Raw genomic sequence first — 21,184 nt, forward strand, 5'->3', positions numbered from 1 at the left:
CAATAATATTTTCTTGTTCCCTCATCCAGGACATTATAAAAAGAAATAATTGGTTTCACCTTTGGTACAGTATATAATAATATTATACTCTTGACATGCAGTAATCTGTAATTCATATTAGAATTGGAGGGTAAAATCTCACATTGTGTAATAGTTGCTCTCAAACATTTTACATATATTAGACATGTTTTCCAAAGTCTAGCAAGATAGATGTAAAACATTTTGTCACACTAAATTACATGAAAAGCTATATAGCTCAAAGTTCAACATGCAAATTATATTACAGTGGAAGGCTTATCTGGATGAGAAACCATGCCAGATGGCAAGGACTAAGCATGAACACACTGCTCTTTGTACTGTGAACATTATTAAATTGCTCAGGAGAGTCTGTTTCAGCTTTTGAGAGGTTCCTGGCTAAGATGAGATCGATAGGCTCTCTCCTCCTTGTTACTGGAATACCCATTCCTTTCCCCTCTTCCTCTGAGGCCTAATGTACACCAGTTTACCGAGAAAGCAAAGCAAGTGGAACCAGTTTTTCCTTCTTCTCCTCCTCAACATGGTCTGCATGCTTGTGAATGAGAAGAAAACGGAAACATTTAAGGAGCTCTGGGAGTCAGCGATAGACCTCATGCTGTGGTACAAGCTTGGTCAGGTCACCCACAACATGTCCCTTGGCTGCCAACCACTTTGCTCAGAACCTTTTTTGGAAATGACCCTTGGTATCTTTTGGAGGACGGAGTGTGAAATCTCTTCAAAAAAATAAATAAATGGCTTCATGTAGTCCTGATGCACAGTGGTTACCTTTATGGTCCCGACAATTGTTAGTGTAGAAGGTCTCTCTACGCAGGATTATCTCTTGTGCTACAATGCCATAGCTGTAGACATCACCTTTCTGAGATACACCACCATGGCGAAGGTGTTCAGGAGCAGTCCAGAGATCTGAGGAACAGAAAGGAAATCATGTTTGTATGAATATGAAGCAGTCTGCATAGTCATTTAAATCATTGTTTAGAGCTCCATTAGGATGAGCTGGTGCACTTTTAAAGACATCACTGAGATGACAGATTTGCTACCAGAACATTCCTATCTGCACTTTTCTGACTCCTGTCAATGGGCTTCTTCATTTTTGGTGCTGGTAGGATTGGTGTGGATTGGATCAGTTCCTGCCCTTGTGATTTCTTGAACTGATCCAAAGCAAGCCTTCCAGGTTGAATTTGCCAACATTGTGAAGGGCTTATAAGTGAGCCACCTCAGGATATTGGCAAATTAGTCACTTCCCCTACTGGACAGAGTGGATTTTTTAAAAACTACTGATTATTGCTCATGTGCTACATCGTTGTTGTTGTTGTTGTTGTTGTTGTTGTTGTTGTTGTTGTTGTTGTTGTTGTTTGAATTGCCCCATCCTAAAAGGCTGGGCAAGAAACTAGCCAGAGTCAAATACATGGTAGTGTCTTCAACTGCAGGCAGTTTCCTGACTGGCCCTTCAAGAGGAGACAAAGAATATATATATTCCTTGATATTATTATTATTATTATTATTATTATTATTATTATTATTATTATTATTATTATTATTATTATTATTATTATTATTATTATTATTATTATTATTATTATTATTATTATTATTATTATTATTATTATTATTATTATTATTATTATTATTATTATTATTATTATATCAATTTAGTGTTTTAATGTGATAATTTGTTAAATGTTGTTTTGATACTAAAATCTTGTTGCACAGCTCTGCTGGTGCAATGGGAATGATGTGATAATCATGATGTCTAAATTAGACATTTCTTTTTAATTTTGGAGTGCCCATAGCTCACATGAAATGCAATAAAGTGATGTGCGCCTTGAAAATAAAAAATGAAGTTTTAAATCAGCAGAATTCTTCTGCTGATAATAATCATTTACTCTGCACAAGGGGAATCAACACAATAAGATTTTGGCCTTTATTTTTTTAATTGTGTTTTTGAAATGTGTGCCACCTTGAGTTCTGCAAGGGAGAAAGATTATGTATAAATTAAATAAATAAGTAACTTTAGAGACTGTTCTTCACTTCGAACATATACAGTGGAGTTTAGAGATGACCTCTGGAAGGAAGGACTTGGTGCTTGAAACAGGAGGAAACAGGATCCCCAATAGAAGTCATTCCTAGAGTTATTTTTGGCAACAAGCAATTAAGTTCTCTTCATGTGAGTCAATCCCTAATTATGCCAACTGGTGGACTGGGTTCTATTAAAAATAAAGGAGATCCTACATGCCTGAAGTCTGCCCAGCCCCGGGCTATCTGCATAGTTGCCCATTGTTCATAGCAGAATCACTTATTGTTCACGAGAGCAATTGATCGGTAGTAGCTAAGGGCAATAAGTAGAATCAGACCTGATTAATTAGCACAAATGGCAAAAAAGCTAGTCAAAATAAACTGAAGGACACAGAAATGTAATTAATAGTAAAGAAATTAAAGTACAAAATCTCATTTAATTAACAGATCAGCATTCAATGGTTATTAATGGAAGCATAATAGATTGTCTGGTAGAATGCTAGTACAATATCTGCCAAAGGTTAGTCTTTAGTATATTGTATGATCAATTGCATTCTTTCTCCAGAGTTTTCACCCCATGATTTCACTTCTCCAACACTATGACTCTTTTTACTGGTTGTTCTTTTTCTGTAGAAATTGCAGCCACTTGACTTTTCATGCTTTTCTTATTCTTTTCTTCCCTAGCCAATATTGTATGCTTTATATATGTAGGCGACTTTTAGAAAATACTTGAACAGAATATACAAATTGTATTAGATACTATGTGCTTCCATGCCCTGTTCTGAGAAGTAAACTCTCTCCCAAAGATAACATTCCATATGTTATGAAAAGCAGTGGCTGTTAAACAAAACACTAACAACACTTCTATATGGACTACATCTGCAACCACTTAATTCTAGCAAAAATATGAAGTGGACAAGAGATATTTTATATTTCATTAAGAAGGAACACCAGCATGGAAGTATCTTCTTGTCAACACATTTCTGGTTCTCATGCAAGTGGCATCAGGAATCCCACTAAATTACCATATAGTCCTTTAGTACAGTACTGATTTCAAATAAGGATGTTGTGTGGCTTGATGGAGTTTGTTGGAAAAATTATTTATAATCATGTCACAAATATGGTGCCATACTAGAAGGAACTGAAGCTTGACAGAATATTAGTTTTGCACTTAGGACTATTCTTTTACAAGATGCAGTCAGCCTGCAATTGGAATACCTAGTGTGGTGTAGTAGACAGAATGATGGACAAGGACTCTGGAGATCAGGATTCGAATTCCCACTCAGCCATGGAAACTCACTGGAGGTGTGGAACTGGTAAACTCACTCCTTAAACTCCCTTGCTTTGAAAGCCCTATTAGGGTCACTATAAGTTGGTTCTGAGTTAATGGTACATAACAATGACCTACAAATAGTAAGATCGGAAATTCCAGAGCAGATTCATTTCTAAATATAATGTACCTTTCTTTGGTGGCAGAATAGAAATGCAACCAAAATCAGTGATCTTTACTACCATGCGGTTGTCCACAACACAATTGGTAGATTTTAGACGCCCATGGACTTCTGTTTTGCTTGAATGTAGGTAGGACATTCCCTATGACATGAAGAAAATGACAAAAAAGAGCCTTCATAATTCCATTGTTAACATCACTGGCAAGAGTTGGCTGTTTCAACATGCCACATACATCAAAGTTCCTCCAAAGTTTATCTTCATGAGTTGCAGTCATATTCCCAGACTTATGAAACTGAACTGGGATTCTTTGCATTTTGTGTTACTACAATTTAAAAGATCAGTGAGCTCAGGTTCCTACAGCAAATAAGATGTTCTCATACTTTCAGAGGCCTAAACATGTATACTGTAACACATTGTCATGAACAAAGGGTAAAGGAAAAGGTTCCCCTTGACAATTAACTCCAGTCATAGCCAAATCTAGAGGCCGGTGCTCATTGCCATTTGTAAGCCAAAGAGCTGGCATTTGTCCGTACACACTTTTTGTGGTCATGTGGCTGGCATGACTAGACACAGAACGCTGTTACCTTCCCACCAAGGTGGTCCGTAATCATCTACTCACGTTTGGATGCTTTCGAACTGCTAGGTTGGCAGGAGCTGAGACAAGCAATGGGAGCTCACCCCATCACGTGGATTTGAACTGCCAACTTTTCAATCAACAGTCCAGTGGCTCAGCAGTTTAACCTGCAACACCACCCGCATCCCCTTTGGACAAAGGGTATATCTACATAATTTAATTTTGATGGGAAAATATTGCTGGAATATTTATCACAATTCTTCTGCAGCTTTTTGTTGTATAAGCACAGTTGCTCTTTGACATGGTGTAATCAAAATTCAGACATGCCACGTACACACATTTTTAAACTGATATTATATTTTAAAATGATTACCACTGTCACATTCACCATGTAGGGCCTGTTTTTAATAAAGAAAGAGAAAGAGAATGGAGACATCCTATCCTATCCTATTATGAAGTTTCCCAGAGTTAATCAGACAAAGTCTCATACAACTTTACAATTGCACATCGAGTGCAAAATATTATGTGACTCACAAAGTTACATAATTTGTTCTGTTATTACCCAAGAGGTACCAAGATTTAAGATATTTGCTAAGTATGAAGATTTTAATGAATTAATTTAAAAATTATATAAAATTTTTCATAAAGCCAAAGAAGTAAACAAGATAAAATACATAAAGTGTGGAACAGTTTTAGTGAAGTAAACTTGTAGGAGTTTTTACAGAGAGAGGCCTGGTTGGATATAATGCAACACTAAATCAATATCTGGGGGCAATTTTGAATTTAATCAGAAGAGGAATGGCCATTAGTTCAGAGGACAAGAGATGACTCATTCTTATAATTAAGAACTTACAAAAATTTGATTTGGCTTAGGCAACAATAAGCAACCAACCAAATGATTTCAAAGGCAAGTAGGAACAGCATTTCCGTTCACTTTGTTGCTTTTGCAATTTATAGAAACAGCTTGTCCATGAGTCCTGCAATCCCAGGAGAACTGCAGAATGGAACAAAATGTCTCAGTCTTGCCACTTTCATTCTGCTCCCTCATCCCTGTCATTCCCATCAAAATATTGCTAATTATACCTCCTTCTTCCATAGTCCCTCTTGTTGATCCTAAAAAAGCTGTACCGCAGCTTAGATTCGATAAATTAACCAGCGAACCAGACTACTACACAGTTTGCTCCTCCAGTCTTATCACCCTATCAGGAAGGAAATGCATTTCTACGATGCCCATAAAGTCTGATACCATCACTGGATTACCACCAAACGTTACCTCACACAAGGAGGTAACGTTTGGTGGTTATTTATGGCATGGGACTGTGAAAACTCGGGATCAATACCAAGGTTTAAGAATGATATCCTATTACATCTTATGGCTGATCTATGCCGCGATGTATTTGATTTTATTTATTTACTTATTTACTTATTTACTTATTTACCTATCTACCTATCTACCTATCTACCTATCTATCTATCTATCTATCTATCTATTTAATCTCCTTGAGTTTACGTGTTTGCCTTCACCCTTTCCTTTTATGTAATTCCTTTTCTTTCCTAATGCTCTTGTCAGGAATTGCAAGCTCCTCCGGGAGTCTTCCAAAGTAAAGACTGGGGTAAAGATGCCTTGATTTAAGGCTGTGGACAGCAAGGTTAAACAAAAAGTACAAGATTCACCTAACATTCTTAGTACTCTCAATTTCCATCAAATTAAAGGGGAAGAGAAGATACCTAAAGCAACTGATCAGTCAGGCCACCACAGAATCAGTAGTGTTTCCATTTATTTCCCTTCTTGTTTCTAAACCCTATTTAGAAGCTGTGCAATTCTTCTCAAGCAAATCAGGCCTCCATTTCATAGAAGTGAAAGAGGAAAAACAAAATTAGGCCAATGGATCAGAAAATAGGAACATAAAGCAAAAGACCTATTATTTAGTTGGAAATGTAAATTAGGGGCAGAATACTTTGACTTATTACTCACACCCTCTTGTTTTTCCTGACACACCTTTTCTTCTGGCACTTGAAACATGCTGAGAAAGCTAAACAGCATGGATTAAATCATCCACCCACACAGGAAGACATTTAAAATAAGAGTTCATTTGAAACAAAGCCATCTTCTAGATTAGGCATGGAGGATTCTTTGCTCATTTGCTAGGCTGAGAGCAAGCAGTAAGATTATCCTACCTCCCTGAAGTTTAAAGTTTTTTGCTTACATCACTCTATAATGCAAATATAGTATGACCTGCATAGGTCAGAATGCTATTTGAATTACAGAAGCTTCTCTTCTGCAAGAAAAGTCCCAAGCCAATTTCCAGCCATAGGCAGGAAAATAAAAGCCTTCTTTGTGCTGCTGCTGCTGCTGCTGCTGCTGCTGCTGCTGCTGCTGCTGCTTCTGCTTCTTCTTCTTCTTCTTCTTCTTCTTCTTCTTTTGCCATGTTTCTCACGATGTTTGTTTCAGCCAACATAGTCAAGCTTTAGCAAAACTTGGGAGACCAGGTGGTTGACCTCAAACTGAGATGTCAAATAGCTGCGCTGAAAGAGACTAAAATAAAGGTAGTGCAGGCAGAAATGCTTGCTTCTTCCAGGCCCAACCTTTGGCTCAAATTCAGGCAATGAATGGAAGGCCTGACTCACAGTCATGAGAGGTTAGCAACAGATGCTGTTCCATACTGCTAGGAGCCAGAGACCTTGCAGCACAAGATCAGGCAGAATATTCCATTATAGTGGTGTCTCGCATAATGAGCGCTCCGTTTAACGACGAATCCACATAGCGATGTGGATTTTTCGATCGCAAAAGCGATCGCATTGCGATGTTTAAATAGGGAAAACATCGCATTGCAATGATCAGTAAGCGTTCCGCTTACCGATCTTCGCATTGCTATGTTTTAAAACAGCTAATCGGCAGTTCCAAAATGGCCGCCGGGTCAACAAAATGGCTGCCCGCAGTGTTTTCGCGCTGATTCCTCGCTTACTGAGGCAGCAAAAATGGCGGCCGGATGGAAGATCTTCGCATAACAGTGAGTTTATCCCCCATAGGAACGCATTGAAGGGGTTTCAATGCGTTCCTATGGGGTTTTTTGCCCTGTATAGTGACGTTTCCGGATAGTGACGATTTATCTGGAACGGATTAACGTCATTATGTGGGGCACCACTTGTACTAGTATTTTACTCTATCAAGTCCTGGTCCTACCCCATTCATTAGGCAACATGAGGCAGCACATTGAGTATGACGAGAAGGAAGCAAATCATTAATTATGAATTGACTGTTATCATATTTTTGCTGCCAGGAAGAGAGTTTGCTTGAGGGTTTTTAAATTATTATTTTTTTAATTTTCTGAGGTGTGGGGATAATTGGGATGGCTTTGGGTGTTCCATTATGACTTTAAGGAGAATGCTGTCACTTGCTACTCTGCCTCACACTGCAAAATATCTGGGACTGACCCTATGCACTTTATATGAAGAAAAGATGTAGAAAATCCCAAGGTGGGGGAGCTTTCAAATGGAAGGTTGCTAGCACTGCTGGTTAAAAATAATTATGTAGATAGTGTGTCTTTTTTCCTCCTTAACAGTTTTTTCAAGAAAAGAAAAACGGTGGCGGAACAGGAGATTAAAAATAAAAAAAAATCTGGAACATATTCAAAATTCCATGAATGAGGCATGGCCATTTCATAATAAAGACTTAATCTGGAAATGCCTGGTAAGGAAAACAACATGATAGGAAGAAGCACCTCTTTGTTTGTTACAGATTCTAAGTTAGTGGAATGGATAGCTATAATGCAAGAGTATTCTCTCTTAATTTATCACTGTCATCCATCTACATACCTTGGCAATATCATACATGACAGAAATCTTAAATTCCCAGTCCATGAAGGTGCCATCAGGGTAGGAAATTTTATCATTTAAAACATCCTGAGATGAAAAGAAGACAAAGACACTCTGGTAAGAATTGTTATTAAAGTAATTGAAAACCCAAAGGTAGGTATGTTGTTTCATAAGAAAAAAAACTTAAATCCATGGGCCAGGCATGAACAAAAACATTACAAAACAGTGAGTGAGCTTGCAGGTTCTCTGAAAATCCAAATTAGACTGCACATTAAGCAAAACAGGATATGGGGAAAAGAGAAAGTAGGAGTTTTTAAAATCCCTATACAAATAATAAGGATTCTTGGGGGCTAATAAAAATGAAGATGGGGCAAACACTTAATGACCTTCTACTGCCATTTTCATGATCTTATGCATGCAGCCTACCCCACAATGCTTGGAAATTTGCTTTGAAAAAGCAATTAATACAATAGCTAGGTGTACGAAGGACAACTTGCCTAGTTTGGCCTTTTGAATTGGAAAACAGCACCTTGGTTTAAACAAAAATTTCACTGAAAAGACAATGAAAAAACAGCCAAAGGACAGTTAGTGCTTGTCCAGGTCCACACATTGTAAAATGCTGAGTACAATTCTTTCTCTGAGGTTGTAGAGATCTAGATGTCTTCTCTTGGGAAACACTCAAGACCCCTTTTCCCCAGTTCTCAGAGGTGATACTTTGTTGTTGTTGGGAAAATATTTTACTACATACATACATACATACATACATACATACATACATACATACATACATACATACATACATACATACATACATACATACATACATACATACATACATACATACATACATACATACATACATACATACATACATACATACGGAAAATTAAAAGCAAAGCCTTCAGACCCTTTAGGTCCCTTAGTGCCCTCAACAATCATATGGCAGACTGATCTTAAGAATCAAAACAAACCAATCTCCCCAACACAGAAGACAGAAGCACTAGCACTTATGGTCCAGGTGAGATTTCTGTCCTCTTAAAAATTTCAGAGGCTTACTGCTTGTGATCCAAAACAAGTCTCCTTGGAAACACTGGTATAATGTGTCTTAGTTTGGCTTTAACCATCAATGAAGCAAAGTCACTACTCAGATATGTTGCAACATTCCGCCTTCCAGGTATTGTTAGACTTCAGTGCCCAACATCAGCATTGTTTGTGTTGACTATGGCTGTTGGGAGGTGCAGCCCAACACTGGGATGGCCACATGTTCCTGAATCCTCCTCTAGCTGTTAGTGTAGGGCACAGGTTTGAAAAGTCACTTTTTAGACTACAGTTCCCAGCATTTCCCAGTCACTATGGCCACAGAGTTATACTGCAAAACTTTTTTCAGTTCTGATCTAGGGTACCTTATGTGGCAAAGCTTTTCTTTGCTTGTCTTTGTTTTAATGGTTTGAACTAACACCAGCATTCTTGTCTTACACCTGGCTCTGTATGTACTCTATTGTGTACTATGCGTTGTGTGAGAACTCAGCCGCCCTGATCCTTCTTATCACAGGGAAGTAAACCCTTTGCATTTTTACTAGTGACCCCAGAAAAGATCACTTAGCATGGTTCTTAAATAAAACTGACATATGTATAAAATAATTATCTTGTTCAGAGAATTTGGCTACATTCAGTAAGAGCTAATTGCTTTCTATCCTTCTTTCCCTTTTGATCCCAACTAGTCATTGATGGGTTATTATGACATTCTTCTGTATCAGTCAGTTAGGGAGTCACAAAGCTAATTACCCGCAGTGACCCTCTCTCACAGTACTCAATTACTCCGTAGATCATAGTATCCATCTTGACTGTTCCGTAGAACTTAGTAAGGTTGTAATAGTCAATCTGAAGAAGCTGGGGTAGAAAATAAGGTATATATTAGAAAAAGCATTAATGCGTGAAGTTTGAAATTATGCTAAGGTTAAGCAGTACAGAAAATCTTACTAAATCCTGATCCCCTACCCCATATGGGCCTCCTATGTCCTGCACTAGATAGGGGAACATTGCTCAGCCACTGTCTCCGACTACTTCCTAGTTCAACCATGAGACAAAGCTATATATGTCATGGTTTAGGTTATTAAGGCTAAAATGTGATTTATGAATGGGATTTGTAGTCATGGAATGTTGTAGAAGGAATCCATATTGGTCTGTGTTAGCATGACTGGATGCTTCGAGAAGCTGTTTCTCCTCGAGCGAAGTGGAATTTTCCATGAAGCTGCCTTGGCCAGAGACGATAAGGAGCCTAGACACAACATCCTGACAAAGGACAACAACACCTGTGTTACATAACAGCACTGATGTTACCTGTCTGTCATGGGTTTGGAGGGAAAGTTCCATCCTATGGGGAGTGGAAGGCGGGACATCAGGAGGAGGGGCTGTACTGTATAAATATGTGATGCCTGTGTGGTGAAGAGGAGATGCTGAGACAGACTGTGAGACACTGGGTTGGGACGAAGCAGCAGCTGGGGAAGAAGAAGCTGTTGTGGGAGTCTGGGTGTCTGACAGGGTACTACTGTGTGTCAGAGTACCAGCCTGAAAGGTTCAGGGGTCTGTTGGTTAGCCAGAACTGATGGGTTCAGGGTCTGTGCTTTAAGTTAAAGGTTCTAGGTGAACCAAACTGTATGCTTGTGTGTGTGAGAATAAGCCACGTTACTTTATTTTATTCACCTGATTGTTTTATTTACCCTGTTTGTATTTAAAATAAACCTTATTCTTTTATTGTTTAAAAATCCATCCCTGGTCTGTGTGACTTATTATAGGGAATGGTTGGTGGCAGCTTAGTTAAGTGTGGCAGGTCCCAGTAGGTCTGGGTTTGTCACATTGATTGGTGTCCAGCGTGTGGGATACGACTGGTCCAGTTGTCCAGCGGTCCAGCAAAGCCTTGGCAAGTGTGCCCAGAGCAAGGGGGGTCTAGTCAGGGACAGTCTGAGGCGCGTAGGTAATCTTCTAGGTGTACCTCACGGGGAGGTGCACTAGTAGAAGAACGTGCCAACTGGGGAGACTTAGATTAAGGTGCTCTGAGGCAGCCTGATTTTGGCGGGAAAACGCTGAGGCAAAACTGCGTAGCAACAGTGAGCTAGCTTGCCAGCTGAGAGGCCCAGCAGAGGGGGGTAGGCTCTGACTCGATACTGTTGCAAATTTAGTGCTGAAGAACAGCAGCAATCTCTGGGGAGAGCTGGTTCTGAGGCAAGAAGGAAAAAAAAAAAAAAAGTGGTCGTTTTATTTTGAGGCTTGACTTTTTAAAGCAGCCTGTTCTGAGGGGGGATTATGCCCTTGACTCGAAGCCAGATGGCCGAAATGAGTGAAGTGAAAGACCCCCAGATTGACCAAGGTTCTGAGGATGAATTTGGCTCAGTGCAGGGTGACAGCACAGGAGAGCAGAACCCAGAACTTAGAAAAATGCTCCTAGCCCAACAGCATGAACTGAGGGTGAGGGAAATGGAAATCAGAAGAAAAGAAAGAGCTGAAATCTGTCAGGCAGAGGCAGATGCCAAGAAAAGGGGAATGGCCATGAGGATAAAAGAGATGGAACTGAAACACCAAATTAGACTGGTACAATTGGAATTGAAGTTCCTAAATAAGTTTATTAACAATTTATCAGTGGAAGAAATGTCAAAGAAGGAAAAGTATGAGGCTCAGGTCAGACAAAGTGAGCAAGATCTTGAAAAATATACTCAGCAAAAAGACATTAAATTAAAAGAAATCAGAGATAAGACTGAAGAAAAAGTAAAAGAGATAAAAGCAAGGGCTGAGGAAGAAATTTTACAGATCAGGGCTGAGTTTGAGGCCAAGCAAAAGGAGCTGGATTTGAGAATAAAAGGAAAAAGCCAGCAAGGGGGAGGGGCCCATGGTGAAGGGAAGCCCTCAGACATGAAACCAAGCCCTCAGAATTTGGAGGGAAAACCGAAACCAGAGGAGAGAGAATCCAAATACCCTAGAAAATGCTATTTCTGTCAGGGAAAGGGTCATCTGATCTCAGAATGTGAGAAATTGAAGCAGCTAAAAGGAATGGTGCCTCAGAATTCTAGTGGGACCAAGCCAAAAGCTGTGTTCTGTGTCCAGAAAGAGCAAAGCTCATTGTCACAGAGGGAGCCTGTTGCCATGACTACTCAGTCTGGAACAGCTACCTATGCTGATCAGGCTGAGGAAAATGGTCCTCTTGGGGAGGTAAAGCGCTGCTTGCTGGTAAAAACAGATTCTCAGTTGTTTGAGACAGCCGGGGTGGACGTAGGAATACTTGACCGTCAGTATAGGGGGCTGCGGGACACTTGTTCCCAGGTAACCCTGTGCCATCCAGATATTATTCCCCGGGAGTTTATAATCCCAAATGAGAGCATAAAGGTAGCAGGTATTGAGGGGCAGGTAATCTCTCTGCCAGTAGCAGAGGTACCTGTCAACTTTCAAGGCTGGAGGGGAGATTGGCGGATAGCGATTTCATCGACTCTGCCAGCAGCCGTGCTCGTGGGAAATGACCTGGCTGAACATGTGAAACGGGTGCTAGTGATTACACGCTCACAAGCCACCACAGGGACAGTTCAGGGGGGTAATGATGAGCCAGAGACGGAGGCAGAGGGGAGTTCAGAAGCTGTGGTGGAAACCTTAACCACAGACAGCAGATTTGGACAGGAGCAGAAGGCAGACGCCACTCTCCAAAAGTGTTTTGAACAGGTGACTGACGCCCAGCTAACACCTGAGACCCCAGTGAGATTTCTGGAGAAAAAGGGGATTTTATATAGAGAAACCCTGAGGAATATCTCAAAAGGGGGAGATGGGATCAGAAGTCAGCTGGTGGTACCTGAAAAGTATCGCCCCATGATCTTACAAAGGGGTCACTCTGACATGTCTGCTGCACACTTAGGGGTGAAAGGGCCCCTTGATTTGATCAAGCAAGATTGGGAGCAGATCACCCAGGATGACCCACAAGACGTTGTGACTTACATAGACACCTTGATGAATGACCTAAGGAGAAATCTAGAGCTGGCAGCAGAAAACCTGCAAGCTCAGAAGGTCAGACAGAAAACATGGTATGACCACAAAGCTAGAGAGAGGCACTTTGACCCAGGGGAGGAAGTGCTTTGGCTTAGGCCCTGCAGAGAGAATAAACTGCAGCTCAAATGGGCAGGACCATATAGGGTCATCTCCAAGATGTCAGACCTGAACTACCTAATAGAGCAGGAGGAGAACCAAGCAAGGAGGGTGGTTCATGTGAATGCCCTAAAACCCTACTACAGAGGGGAACAGAGGGTTTTATTCGCGATAAAAGCAGCTGAGAGTGAGGAAGCTGAATTACCCTTCTGGGAGGGTAGAGGGGAAGTAAAATACAACCCAGAGGAGGTCAATATCAGTCCTGCACTCACCCAAGACCAGCAGCAAGAACTAAAAATGCTGCTTAGCAAATATCAACAGGTGTTTTCCAACAAGCCGGGGATAGTGAAGGGAGTGATGCATCGGATCCACACAGGGGATGCACCCCCGCAGGCAGTATCCCCATACCGAGTAACGGGACCCTATAGGGACAAGGTGCGGAAGGAGCTGGACGAGATGCTTAGGGAGAACATAATCGTCCCCTCTTCTAGCCCTTGGTCCTCTCCGATAGTCCTTGTGGACAAGCCTGATGGGAGCATTAGGTTTTGTGTTGATTACAGGAAATTAAACCGTGTAACCACTCCTGATGCCTACCCAATGCCCAGGCTAGACAACCTGATTGAAACCATAGGGGGTTGTCGGTTCATCTCATCATTGGACCTGGTAAAGGGATATTGGCAATTAAGAATTGATCCCAGGGATCAAGAAAAGACTGCCTTTTGCAGCCCTTTTGGTCTCTATGAATTTCGAGTCCTGAGCTTTGGTCTCAGAAATGCACCAGCCACATTCCAAAGGCTGATGGACCAGACCTTGGCAGGGCTCAGTGACTTTACAGTGGCCTACATTGACGACATAGGGATCTTCAGTAATACCTGGGAAGATCACCTGATACACCTGGAGGTAGTGCTGCAGAGGTTAAGTGCAGCAGGGCTAACAGTAAAGGCCAGCAAGTGTCAGCTGGGTAGCCCAGAAATAAAATACTTAGGTCACATGGTAGGGGGAGGAATGATAAAACCCCTGGAGGCCAAAATAGAAGCTGTTCGTGATTGGCCTAGACCCAACACCAAGAAAAAAGTCAAATCATTTCTTGGGTTGGTGGGCTACTACAGAAAGTTCATCCCGAGGTTTAGCGAGATTGCGGCTCCGCTGACCGATCGGACGAGGAAGAAGACTGATGACCGCATCCCGTGGACCAGCGACTGTGAGGCGGCGTTCCAGAGGTTGAAGGAGGCGTTGATCAACTATCCTGTCCTGCGTGCTCCAGACTTCGACCGGGAGTTCATCATCTACACCGATGCGTCTAACAGCGGGGTAGGAGCAGTTCTGTGCCAGGAGGATGAGAATGGTGACCAGCATCCAGTGTCCTACCTGAGTAGGAAACTTCAAAAAGGTGAGAGACATTTGGCAACCGTGGAGAAGGAGTGTTTGGCCATAGTCTACGCGATCCAGAAGGCCAAGCCTTACATCTGGGGAAGACATTTTGTTCTGTGTACTGACCATTCACCATTGCAATGGTTAAAGACGATGAAAACCCACAATAGCAAACTTATGAGGTGGGCTTTGAACTTACAGGACTATGACTTTGAAGTGAAGGTGGTCAGAGGGTCAGTGAACTGTGTTGCTGACGCCTTATCAAGAAGACCTGAAGACTGAAGACGGCGAAAGAACATGGACTATATGTATATAATGAAAACAAAAAGTTAAAATGTACCTGGTTTTGAATTTGGTTGGTATGAATAAAGGTAAATTAATGTAATGTATATGGTAAAATGTTTAAATGCATATTTGCTATGGTTAACTTGGAGTGTAAGTATATGTAAGTATTATATGGTATGTATAAATGTTGTTGTGTATTTTATGCAGGTTGTTTTTTGGTGAAAAGCACTTTTAGCTTTCCCCCTACAAAACAACTTTTAAAGAGGGGAGGTGTTACATAACAGCACTGATGTTACCTGTCTGTCATGGGTTTGGAGGGAAAGTTCCATCCTATGGGGAGTGGAAGGCGGGACATCAGGAGGAGGGGCTGTACTGTATAAATATGTGATGCCTGTGTGGTGAAGAGGAGATGCTGAGACAGACTGTGAGACACTGGGTTGGGACGAAGCAGCAGCTGGGGAAGAAGAAGCTGTTGTGGGAGTCTGGGTGTCTGACAGGGTACTACTGTGTGTCAGAGTACCAGCCTGAAAGGTTCAGGGGTCTGTTGGTTAGCCAGAACTGATGGGTTCAGGGTCTGTGCTTTAAGTTAAAGGTTCTAGGTGAACCAAACTGTATGCTTGTGTGTGTGAGAATAAGCCACGTTACTTTATTTTATTCACCTGATTGTTTTATTTACCCTGTTTGTATTTAAAATAAACCTTATTCTTTTATTGTTTAAAAATCCATCCCTGGTCTGTGTGACTTATTATAGGGAATGGTTGGTGGCAGCTTAGTAACTGTGTGATAGATCCCAGTAGGTCTGGGTTTGTCACAACCTGCACATCCCGTGGGAAATGGAGGTGGAGTGTGAAGAGACATCCCTTTATATTGATTGGTTAACTTCACAGAACAGTAGAGAAGAAGGGTGGTCCCAGCATGAAAGAAAATGGAGACAGAGAGAGAGCTTGGATTTTAGAATAATTTTTAGTATGGATTTTAGGATGGAGTTTTGAGTTCCAAAAGCTAGTTTTTACTGTTATGCAAGGATGTAGTTCAGAGTAAGATTAGAGAAAGGGGGGCTATGCCTAGCCTACCTTTTAAGCTATTTTTAGAGTTTTTTATTTTATTTTTGTAGCTGGAATTTGCTAAGATTCTAACTGCTTTGATTAACGGAAATGTACTGGGATGCTATGCTTTTGCAACAAACTGAATATCTCTAAATTCTTTTTTATATATATAATAAAACAATAATTCTTAAAATCCTAAGTTTGGTCTCTTGAACAGCAAATCTGCAAGTATTAAGTGACAGGCCACAGAGATGCTACTTGAGTCCATTACTAGCCTGAGTTTTGTTTGTTCTCAATTAATTGCTCTTTAGAACAGACTTGGGAAAAGGATAAGTGGTATTGCCTGGCTGGGTTACCTGGACTCTACTCAGCTGTTTTAGGAGTACACTTACGCCTGGAACCTCTCTGTTCAAGCATCTGGTGTTCTTTTAGAAGATTCTGAGTGTTCACAATATATGTGATGTATAGCAAATGTTGCATTGTTAAACAGGATAATTCCTAAAAACTAGACTAACTTGCTACCAGCTTGCCTCTCGCATCAAATCTGCAATATGGTGATGACTAAAAGAAAGAACACAAGGATCCTGTACTCTGTAATTAATTTAATAATACTGTACTGCCAAGTCAATTCCAACTTATGGTGATCCTTCTCAGGATTTTCTAAGCATAAAGTACTCAGAAGTGGTTTACCTTTCACTTTTCTGGGACAGCGCAGCTTGCCTAAGGCCACCCAGGGTGCCTTCCTCCTACAGAGGCACAGTGGAGAACCAGACACCCAACACTTCATTTCCAACTCACTGTGCTATCAAGCCAGCACTCTGTAATTACTTACTGCCCCCCCCTTTAAAAGTGGCTGCAGGTTTTAGGTCCAGCATTTACCTTGTTTAGATCAATTTTCTGTCTTTCTGAAAAATTCCCATCACTAGATTTGAAATCCTTCAAGATGACCACCTAGAAAATGAGAACAATTAGAGGTAAACAATAGCAGATCCACAGGAGTCCATATGCAACACCATCAAAATTTGTGTAAGTATATTACATTTTAGAAATAAAAATTAATTCCTTGATATTTAGCCCAGGTAATAATGAAAAAAATACATTGCGCTGGTTTTTTAATTAATGTAATGATATTAGTTACATAATAAAAATAAATAAATGCAATCCTCTAAACATATGAGCAGGTGGAATAGGAGTAACTAAATGTATGTGGAAAAAAATCTATTTAATCAGCTGCATGCAGTCTTCATCCTACACCTAGCTTACTGGCCTTCCAAACTGTTTCTGTTGCTTCATGGTATCCATTACTCAATATTGAGAAGGTGTCAAAGGAAGATGCTTGTGAGGAAAATAAAATTTCCCACCCTTAATCTACTCAAAGCTTTCAAAGAAGTGGTAACAGTTATGACTGGCACTTAAGAGATTTGTCTTACACAAGAACACTTCTAGAGAAAAAAGCTGAGATGTTGGATTAAAATATACCTTCTTGTCATATTTGCCTTGACGCAGCCTCTGGGCAGTGTTACGCCTTTTGTCATCATCAATCTGATAAACAATGAAAGTGCATTAGCTGACTTCAATTCTGTATCCTGCCCAACCACCCAGTGCATGTCAGAAAGCAGAATGTTATGCCTACGTATTCCATAGCTCATTGAGGTGCCAGACTACAATGTTCTGCTCCCATAATGTACAGTGGTGCCTCGCTAGACAATGATAATCCGTTCCACTGAAATCGCTGTTTAGCGAAATCATTGTCTAGCGAAAAGCATTTCCCCATTGGAATGCATTGAAACCTGTTTAATGTGTTCCAATGGGGAAGAATCGTCATTGTCTAGCGAAGATTGGCCATAGGAAAGCCACTTTGCGAACCGCCGATCAGCTGTTTAAATCGCTGCCTTGCGAAGCTTAGGTCCTGAAAACACCTGTTTGTGAGTGCAGAGGGAGCTGTCAAAATCGTTGTCTAGCGAAAATCGGTTTGTGAAGCAGGGACCAAACATTGTCCAGTGAAATTCCCCCATAGGAATCACTGTTTTGTGAATCGCCATAGCGATCACAAAAAGCCAATGTCTAGCGAAAAAACTGTCATGCAGGGTAACTGTCTAGCGAGGCACCACTGTATGTCATTGTAATCCTCTGTGCATGAAATGAAAATGTAAACAATAAATGCATATTCATTTCATATTTGTTACTCAGCTGCCATAGCTCTCTCTCAAGGTAGCCCTTTCATTGTGAGGGAGAGTGTTGTATTTCCAAGCAAATCAGTTGAAACCTTCCCCCAAATGTCACATCAGTTATGAGTGCCATTGCTACAGGGACAGAGAAAATTTTGGACATTCTTTTGGGTGTGTAGAATGAATATAGGTGGGATGCAACAAACTCATATTTTAGAGCTGTTGAAGTTTCATTTTCCCTTTTTTGAAGACGGAGCAGCTCTCCAGTGGGCATGTACTCACAAAGAGGTTAAAGGAAAAAGTTTGAGATTTCCCCTATTGTACAGTTTTGGTGGAAGACTTAAATATCACCAGATTTTACCTTTCAAAAGAGAGCCACAGCAGCAAGGCTCCTTTCCTACTCTACACCTCTAATAATCTATAATGTGCAGATAGAAAATTGTGCTGCTGCCATCACTTTAGAGACACTTGTGGGTGTATCAAGAACAAATAAATGTGATTGTGGCAAGCTTTCGCAGACTGTGTGACTGGGCCTACTTTTCATTGGAAAGTACATTTCCCACACAGTTCTAAGCCTGGGTGTTTGATGAGTAATGCTATCACAATGCAGAAGCCTAGAAGAAAAGAATGAAATAGAGTCCACTGCTTTCTCCACCACAGTCATGGATAGATTGTTAATGTACGTATATTAACCTGGAATCCACTATACCATCCTGAAAAGCAATAGGTCCTTTCTGATTTTGGATGTTAAGTAGGATTGGGTCTATTTCATACTTGGATAGGAGACCACCAGGTAATACTAGGGGGTCTCCAGTTAGGGCTGGGAAAGAATCCTTCCTGAACCTCTAAAGTGATGGCGCTTGTCAAAGTTCACAATACTGACCAAGACAGAGCAATGGTCTGAATCAGTGTAAGACTCTGGAACAACCTTCCCCCTGATATTCGCGCGGCCCCCTCGCTGGGTATTTTCAAAAAGCAATTAAAAACATTGATGTTTTGGCAGGCCTTTCCCCCTAGTTAATTCCTGATTCCCTCCTCTTTTCTTTCCTAAGGTTTAACCCAACTGTCGAAAGTTTTCTTTTATGTAATTTTGTTGTTTTTATTGTTGCATCCCTCGTTGTAAGCCGCCTAGAGTGGTCTATCAACTAGATAGGCGGGATATAAATAAAATAAATAATAATAATAATAAAAGACAGCTTCCTGTGTTCCTTTTTAGTCTCAGTGGTTTTATGGATGGCATCTTCGGGGCCATCATCTTAGCCCAAGGAATGGTATACAGAAGAGTTTCAGCACCAGAGATATGGTGAAATGAAATGGCCACATAGATGGCTCTTGCCTCTACCTTCAGACTGATGTGATTTGTCTCGTTAGTCTCCAAAGGCAGTATCTTTTCAGGTGGGATATGAGACCATCTTTTCTGTCGGAGTTCATTAGCTCGTCGGTACTTCCTGCATATCATAAAAATTATGTATCATTCTAGCAGTTATTCTAGCAGTTCTTGGAGCACATGCATCTGGAAGAGTACTGTTGGATAGATTAAGAACTTAAGAATTTAGCTATCACACAATGAACAAGGAGAACCTTTGTTTCAATATGTCAGTTTGACTAAAGCTGAAAACAAACTGTTGGGAGTCATTTCAACATTATCATTAACCTGAAAGAATGTTAATCATACTCCCAGTGAAACTAATATGAAGACTCACATTGACAATTGGCATTTCTCAAAGAAGCCTATGGAGAATAATTGTTTGTTTGTACCCCACCTTTGTCCTTAAAAGGCCCCATTACTGAAATCTACATGTCAGAATGTGTGTGTTGGGGGTGGGAGGAAAGGACTAGAAGGAAGCAAAGACAGAAGGAGTAACCTTACTCCCAGGTAGGTGAAATACATAAGGCAAGATTAGGCAGCAAATCTAACTTTGGAGACTTGATCAGCTGGCAGAGCAAAGAATGTTGGTGCTTATGTAATCCAGTTTGTGCTGAGTAGCCTTTGAAGAAGGAAGGCTTCAAAGTGCAAATTTTATAAAAGATGGTGGACCTGTGCCCAGAAAGGAGAGAGGAAGGGGTTTGTACCTCAGCACCAGCAGAGCGATGATCAGAACCAGTACCACTGTCCCAGTAAGGGTGAAAACAGCTATAGTCAGAATGTGTGGGCCTGTGAAAGTAAGAAATTGGCAGTCAATCACTCTTAAGAATATTTAAAAGAAGCACTGAATTTCAGGAGAATGCAGTACACAATACAAAAATGACAGGCATTAAGCAATGAGCATCTCAAGGTCAGCATGTAGTGGAGAGTACCTCATCAGATTTAATGCACATCTGCATCATATGATGAGGAATCCACATAGAAAAACACCTCATACTTCACCTGTTTTGCCTGTCTGAGTACTCATAGATTGAGAAAATAGATAAGGAGAAAGATATTTGCTATCCATATGCAGATTCCCTTTCAGATTGTTTCAGAGCCTGTTCTGAATTACAAGAGCAGCAGCAATATGAATTTTAAGCACTTTGCCTGATATGCAAAAGGCTGGTGGGAGCTATTCAGTCCAATCCTATACATGTCTACTCAGAGGTAAGCCCATTGAATTAAGTTGTACTTTCTCTCAGGAAATGTGCGTAGGTTTTCAGCCTTTGGTTCCAATCTTATACTGTACACTATTTTCTGGGACTAAGCCTTATGGTGGCTTACAACATTTAAAATACAATTAAAAGGCAAAATAATTAAAATGCAATTTAAAATATATACTCTAAAAATTTCCATGAGACCCACAGCTGATATTATTTCAATTAAAAGCCTTCTGAAACAGGAAGGTTTTGACCTGGCGCTGAAATGTCATCAGTGTCGGCGCCAGACGAATCTCAGTCAGGAGGGCATTCCATAGTCTGGGGGCAGCTGCCAAAAAGGCCCTTTGTCTACAACCCCTCCCTCTTATCTCCTTAAGGGATGGCTCTTTCAAAAGGGGCCCCTGGTTAGATCTTAACTGAAAGGAGGCGGTCCTTCAGGTATCCAGGGCCCAAGTGTGGTCATACTAAACTTCTTCAAAATAAGTCAGTGAATTCAATAATAGAGAAGAAGCCTGTGATAATTGCAGAAAGACAAATCAAATATCATTGTCACTTAGTAAAGTTTCAGAATCCCACAAAATTGTGAAGAGAAATGAGAAAAGAAACTGAACACTCGATAAGCTAATCCTAATGATTCTTGTTGAGTACTTTCAAATAATTTGCATCAATTTTGAAAGTTTTTCATTCTTTATTTTGCTCTCTTTGGCATATGCCCACAATCTCTATTTACCACT

At 40.6% G+C, this 21,184-nt stretch overlaps 1 protein-coding gene across 1 annotated transcript in view; it reads right to left on the minus strand.

Moving 5' to 3' along the window:
- The window catches only part of GUCY2C (guanylate cyclase 2C), a 79,428-nt gene that overhangs the window by 22,916 nt on the left and 35,328 nt on the right, over positions 1–21,184 (minus strand). The window contains exons 11-18 of the mRNA XM_020787967.3: positions 19,956–20,037; positions 19,225–19,330; positions 17,194–17,256; positions 16,594–16,665; positions 9,677–9,781; positions 7,892–7,978; positions 3,510–3,642; positions 802–939 (exon numbers count right to left, since the gene is read on the minus strand). Of these exons, the coding sequence (XP_020643626.3) occupies positions 802–939; positions 3,510–3,642; positions 7,892–7,978; positions 9,677–9,781; positions 16,594–16,665; positions 17,194–17,256; positions 19,225–19,330; positions 19,956–20,037 (786 nt within the window). The remainder of the gene's footprint in view (positions 1–801; positions 940–3,509; positions 3,643–7,891; positions 7,979–9,676; positions 9,782–16,593; positions 16,666–17,193; positions 17,257–19,224; positions 19,331–19,955; positions 20,038–21,184) is intronic.

This window comes from Pogona vitticeps, chromosome 5 (genome assembly GCF_051106095.1).
Source record: "Pogona vitticeps strain Pit_001003342236 chromosome 5, PviZW2.1, whole genome shotgun sequence".
In the NCBI taxonomy this organism is placed as follows: domain Eukaryota; kingdom Metazoa; phylum Chordata; class Lepidosauria; order Squamata; family Agamidae; genus Pogona; species Pogona vitticeps.